At 54.7% G+C, this 6788-nt stretch overlaps 1 protein-coding gene across 1 annotated transcript; it reads left to right on the plus strand.

Moving 5' to 3' along the window:
* Positions 1–3135: 3135 nt before the first annotated feature.
* LOC123170019 (uncharacterized) lies at positions 3136–6085 on the plus strand (the record flags this gene model as incomplete). Its single annotated transcript, XM_044587867.1, is given in 4 exon segments — positions 3136–3580; positions 4878–5669; positions 5769–5924; positions 5996–6085. Coding segments are annotated over 4 exon segments (1350 nt in total), but the record flags the coding sequence as incomplete, so codon positions are not given.
* Between the last annotated feature and the right edge of the window lie 703 nt (positions 6086–6788).

Below are 6788 nucleotides of genomic sequence, written 5' to 3' on the forward strand. Positions count from 1 at the left end.
TGTCAGCGTTGATGCGGTCCGATGAATGCAAAATCTCCGAAACCCGGGGCACCCAATGGGTTGTTGACTCTCCTTCCTCCTGGACACAGGCAGCTAAGTCCACAATTGACATGGGCTGCTTGCATGTATCCTTGAAATTCTGAATAAACCGGGCTCTCAACTCGGCCCATGACCTGATAGAATTAGCCGGTAAGCTCTTTAGCCAAGTGCGGGTCGTCCCTTCCAGCATCATGGTGAAGTATTTCACACATGCCGCATCATCCACATCCAGCATCTCCATGGCCATCTCATAGCTTTCGACCCATGTTTCAGGGGATAAATCGGCGGTGTAATTCGGCACCTTGCGCGGGCCCTTGAAATCCTTGGGCAGGCGCACATTGCGCAACGCCGAGACGAGACACAGCCCAAAGAACTAGAGGTAACTCCTGGTTCCACCGATGTGGTTGGACGAACCGGAGTAAGCTGACGGGCTTCATGCTGCGCCGCTAACTCGGCCTCTCTGCATGCCCGAGCCCGGTCCACCACCTCCTGAGCATCACCAGCACCACCCGCGGGTTATTGCCACGGGGCGGATCACGGTTCCGCGCATTGCTTGACACTGCCGGTTCATCCATACGCCTGCTGTAACTCCGGCTTGGACGGGGAGTGGAATGAATCCGATCACGACTATATGAAGAAGCCTCCTGTTGAACCAAGGCTGTCTAAAAAAGCTCCTTAACCCGACGCGTCTCGACCGCCGCCGGAGAATCGCCTTCAATCGGGATGGCCGCCAGCCGTGAAGCGGCAACGACAATGTTGTCCATCGGGTTAGAGTAATGACTCGGTGGCGTAGGGACATGCGGTGTTACAATGTTGTTCTGACGAGGCGGATCCACCAAACGTGGCTGAACCGGCGCCCCTGCTCCAGGTGCCTCCGTCCGGTTTACCACCGGCGGATTACTGGTCCCTGCTCCTGGGGTGTTAAAGAGATTTCTAGCGTCATAAACCGGCGGCAGGCGAGATCGATGCCTCCTCTTCAGGACTTCGTTCGACGCACTCTGATCCAGCATAATCCAGTAAGCTTGTGCATCCAAAGCGGCCCGCTCCGCGGCCATCCTGGTATCCTCAGCTGCTAAGTCGGCTTTGGCATGGGTGATCTGATCTTTCACTTTCGCGATTTCCGCATTGTGTGCATCCTGATCTGCCGGATTAACCTCCGCCATCAGCGTTGTCAACGCGTCAAACAAATCAGATAGAACCTGAGCTGGCGGTCGCACAGGGCCTCCTGCCCCGGCCGCTGTTGCCGCTGGATCCGGAAATCATCGCCGCTGCGGTCAAAGAGTGGAGCGCCGGTTGCGTACCGGCCATGAAGATCGCAACCCGGTTTGGCAGATCAAAGGGGTCCGGAATACTGTCGCCATCGGAACAGCCCCCAATCCGGCCATCTTATAACTGATATAACGACTCGGTCTCTCCGGTCGATGACTCGTCGCCGGAATAAACGACGGTCTCACCACCAGATTCCGATCTATCCTCAGATTCCCCTCCATGGATAACTCCCACGAAGGCACGCTTCATGACAGGCTTGACCCGGGCAGATCTCGCACGCTGAGCCATTTCGATGAGGTCGATGCAGATGTCTGGCTCAGGGCCCGGTTCGCCGATCTTGCTAATGAAAACGTGTATGCCACCAAAGGGGACCCGGTACCCGTACTCGATTGAGCCGACCTCGGGGCCCCAGCCTGCATCGTCGATGTAGAGCTTGTCGCGACGACTCTTGGTCATCCGGCCCACAGCATAACCCTTGAGTCCTTCGAAGTTGCCCTCCAAGAACTTGAAACCATCGTGCGATAGCCCCATGGTGGGCGCCAACTGTCGTGGTTTTGTCACGGCAGATGTCCTGGAGAAAGGACTTAGTCATGGAGCCATCGCTACGGGTTAACTTAAAGGGGTTAAAGCGGACAAGGGACGCAAGAGAGTTTTATACTAGTTCGGCTCCTTACGATGAAGGTAAAAACCTACGTCTAGTTGTGATGGAATTGCTGGGGTTTCGATGACCAGGGAGCGAATACGCTTTGCCTGAGTCTCGAGTTGTTGTCTGTTCTCCTTGAACCGCCGCCGGGTCGTCCCCTTATATACATGGGTTGACGCCTGTCGGTTTACAGAATCCCAAGGCCGGCTCATAATCGTGTCCGGCTCGGTCTCTGCTACTTCTATCTTACAACACAAGTTTACATATCAATGCCGGTTTATGTCTACATGCCTTAAACCGGCTTTGGGCCCTGGGCCTTCATAAAGTGTCACCGTCTGTCTTCATGGACTTCAGATACAGATGAATTACTTATGGGGTTAACCCGGCCTCTCCTGGCCGGTTTACGCCCAGTGGTAATATCCCCAACAGCCAGCGAGGTAGACCGTCGGGCCGCCGTCCAGACACGGCAGAGGCGGGTGACGTGGATCAATGGGCGGGCCGGCGCGCGAGCAACGACTATGATTGGCCGTCGCATGGGGCGAGGCCGCCGGGTCGGGGCGATGTAGGTGTCCCGGTCGGAGCAGGGCGGTGACGGCCGGCGCAGGGCGACGAGCAGACCGACGCGCGGACGGCGGCTGGCCCGGACGGGCCGCCTAGGCGTGCGTGGCCGCCGGGTCGGAGGAGAGGCCGGCTGGTCGCGCCGGGGTCGGAGTAGAGACGCACGGGGGTCGACGATGGCGGCGGGCGACGCAAACCGGTCAAGATTAGATCGGAAAACCAAAAAGAAAAACGCCGATCAAAACGACCGGCGAGAGAGCGAAAAAACCTGAAGCAAGGGCTCGGGAAAAAGACTCTCTAGGGTAGCCGGCCAACACGGCCGGCGGACGAACCCTAAATACGGGCGGCGCGGCCCCCGGCGGCGGTCATGGAGGCCGACCGCCCCGGGAGCGGCACGCGGGTGCGGAAGCGGTGGCGGCTAGGGTTTAGGATCAACTTGCGATAGATACCATGTTAAATGGGAGAGAGAGGATTGGTGGAATTGTCGTTCGATGTATTACTTGAGCCTCATGAGCATATATATATACGAGTACATGATCTATTTGGAGTATAAGGCAAGCCAAAATATTTATTAGTCTAACCTATATTTCCTAATACAATCGCATTCCTCAACAAAGCCCGTGATTAGTCTGACAAATCAAAGATGTTTACGTCGTACACTCAATCCAACAACCAAGGACGGCTCGTGCATCTTCGTGCCACAATGCAATCCCGATCAGCAGTGTCCTGTACACAAACACAATCGTGCGGCCGGGGGGCATGGGGCTACTGATGGACGCCTACAGGCTACAAGGAGACGCACCACTGGTCGAGACTCGAGACCACCGCGTCGCTGCTACCCATGGAGGACCTCCTCGCTGGGAGCGGCGCGACCTGATACACGCGGCCGAGCGACAGCCGCGCCATGCTGCTGTCGCGCACGCGGCCTACTTCCGACCGGATCTCGAGCCCTCCGGTGAGAATAGACTTGACGGCGTCGGAGATGGAAGCGGCGCCACTCGATGCGCGCGGCGGGCGACCGCCGCCGTGCTTGCGGCCGCGCACGCAGCCTATTCCGAGCGGCTCGGCGGGGTGAGCTACGGTGCCCTGCGGTCTGGTGCGGCAGTGGACGCAGGGAAGGTGTTTGTGAAAATTTCAGAGAGGAGCAAGAGGGAGGTGTATTTGCCACATAAGCGTGTAGGCCCATGTGGTCAGTGAGAGAAATGAGAGATCCCGGTCGGGATTGTCCTTCCAAACAGGTCTCGTGTCAGTCTAGGGTAACAATTGACCAGGATCGATGGGTTTAGGGTACCGACTTCAGGGATTTAGACGTTAGGGTTTGTTTATGTCGGGCTCTGCAACCTCAGAGTTCACAACAGGCTTAACTCCCGTTGAGGTGGTGCTCGGCGGCGGTTGGAGTGGTGGCAGCTTGGTTGGCATAGGCGCGGGTATGCTCCGGTTGTGGCTGCGCAATCTGAGCCTGACTGTTGGTGTCGGCGTCGCTTCCGGCATCCCGGGCGATGCTCCATGGTGGTTTATGAGAGCCGTTGTGGCTAGCTGTCATGGTGTCCTTCTTCCCTTTTGGCCTGGTTCCCCGTTGTTGAATTCGGTTCGCAGCGGTCTGACTCCTACCTAAGATCAGAGGTGGCGAGGCATAAGGCTCTGGGCGAAAACCTTGTTCTTCGACAGGATTCGTTGCCGGTGGTGCTCTATGATGGCATCGTCGAAGAGTTTTCTTTTTCTCACAGGGTTGTGGTCGGTGGGTGGGGAAGCGGCGCTTGGAGGCTGTTGGCTACGCCGGACCTAACCCAAGTTTGGTGGGGTGGTCGTGCTTGGTTCTGGGCGAAAGCCTTTTAATCGACGGTGATCAATGCCGGTAACAGTGGTGTCCCTTCGACATCGTTTCTCTTTTTGAAGGCGTCTTTGAAGATCTTGCTTATGATTTCTTCGGAGTGACGCTGCGTTTAGGTGGTGACGGTTTGTTTGCGTTGGCGTCGGCGGGTGTTTTTGCTTCTTTTTGTTTATTGATGATTTTTGGCTTGATTTTCCTTATAAATCTGTCAAACTCTGTATTATGCCTTTTCCTATCTTAATGAAATCGGTAGAGCTCCAGCCTTTCTCGTCAAAAAATAAATAAATACATGCCACAGTTATTCGCTGGTGTCTCATGTGCACTAATACCCGCATGAAAACAATAGGGAACTACAAATTTGTTCTCAAGCAAAATTTTGAGCCGAACTATACTAATCATTGGATCAACTTAATACCACACATTAAATTCTGTAGTACTACGATGTACTGTAAAAAGTTCTGTTTTTCTATCCACATTGAACAAAACCAGCAAGGGGGCAGCATAGCATGTAGTACTAATGTTGATATTCTTTTTCAGGAACAGAGAGCAATAGCAGTGTCTTGTTCTTGGGCAGCCTGCAAGCAACGGAGTGCTCGGAACAGGAAACGTCCCCGACCCATCGATGCCAACGAATCAGCCGCGGCAGAATCACATCCGTCGGAATCCGAAAATGATGGCGGCTCTACGCGGCATATATCCAACACCATGTCCAACTTCTGCGATGGAAAGAGGAAGGCCGTCACCGAGATCGGATTCGGCGGAGTTCTACACATGCCGATGAATGGCAATGCCAACCTCAGGCACGCCGTGTCACTTCTCAGCAGAGTTGATCTGAATTCTGGAACCCTGCCCGTTGGGAAAGATGTCAGGGTCCAAATGAGCCCAGAGCACATAGAGAGGCTGATAGGCACGCCCTCGAGAGGACGAAGAGTCTGTGGACTGGACCCGGACACTCCGGAAGAGAGGACGGACTTCGTGAGGCTCGCCATGGGCTCACAACGGTTCTACAATGACGGGCTGAAGGCTGCCGAGCTTGTTGTCCGGCGGGAGTGGGACGGGTCGGTCACCGCCGAGAGGGTGGAGGAGTTCAAAGTAGCATTTGTCGTCTGGATCGTCGGGCGTTTTCTTGCTCCGTCCACGAAGCATGATGATCATGGCTGCTCGGATTTCTGGGGCTCGCTCTACAACGCGAATGAGATCAGAGAATACAACTGGAGCGCGTATTTCCTTGCACACATCATGGGTGCTGCAGCAAGGGTTCAGTCAGACATCAAGAACAAGAGGGCTACGACTGCAATGTTGATCAGTGGTTGCCCACTTCTCCTACAGGTAATTTTAGACATTTTTTACAGTAAACAAAATGCTCTCTCTCTCTCTCTGTCTTTACATGCGTTCAACCTAAATTTGTTGTGTTTTAACATACTACAGTTGTACGACTTGTACCTTCGGCCCCTGAGAAAGCCACAATTAGTGTCCCCTCGTGTCAAGGACTACGACAGCGAGACACTCGTCAACAAGATGATCAGTGCCGACACGCTACCCAAGATTTCGGCACAAGGGGAGCCATCCTTCGGAGCATGTGGCGTAAGTACCGTCGAATTGCAATTTTTGTACTCCTTTTGTGTTATGCTAAACGCACTGCATTTTATCACCAGCCCCGCTGCCGCGAAGAGTCATGCTACATGACCATGGATCCAGGACAACCAAGCTCATCCCATGTTTTGAGGCCAGGTCAGGGTGCACCCGAAACCCCCCGGGTCCAAGTAACAAATCAAGTCCCACCGATCCTCCAACCCTATAATGCATACGACTTCTGTGGATTTCTAAAAGGGAGATACCCGGACATGATGGATTCTGAATTGGTAGACCATTTGAAGTTCCACAATGCCAGATGCATTCTGCACTCTAGCATATTCAAGAACTCTATCATCACCGAGAACATGAAACTTGCGGCCAAAATACTAGACACGCAGAGACAGCGAAAGAAGCAAGCGCCTGCCCGGGCTCGTGTTTTAGAAGACTACTTCACCGCTAGTGATTCTGAAACCGAAGCGGAGAACAAACGAGCCAGGACTCATGAAAAGAGCAAGCTACCACCTCTTTGCCGCCATGTCGTCCAACGCCTCCACCTACTCAACCCTCTTCACCGTCGACCCCGCGGAAATCCGCGACATCAACGTCCATGCACGCGTTCCCGTCGTCCTCGACGCCTCCAACTCCACGTACTTCACGTGGAAGACGTACTTCACGCTGCTCTTCCGCGAGAACAACCTCATGGATCACGTGGATGGCACCGTTGACTCTCGCGCCATGGTGGCTGACGCTGAGTGGACCGCGATCGATGCCACCATCATCCGGTGGTTCTTCACCACCATCTCCAAGGACCTGTTCCACACGGTCGTGAGCGTCGGCGACGACGCCCGCGCCTTGTGGGTCAAGCTGGACGGT

This window comes from Triticum aestivum, chromosome 7D, assembly GCF_018294505.1.
Source record: "Triticum aestivum cultivar Chinese Spring chromosome 7D, IWGSC CS RefSeq v2.1, whole genome shotgun sequence".
Lineage (NCBI taxonomy): Eukaryota > Viridiplantae > Streptophyta > Magnoliopsida > Poales > Poaceae > Triticum > Triticum aestivum.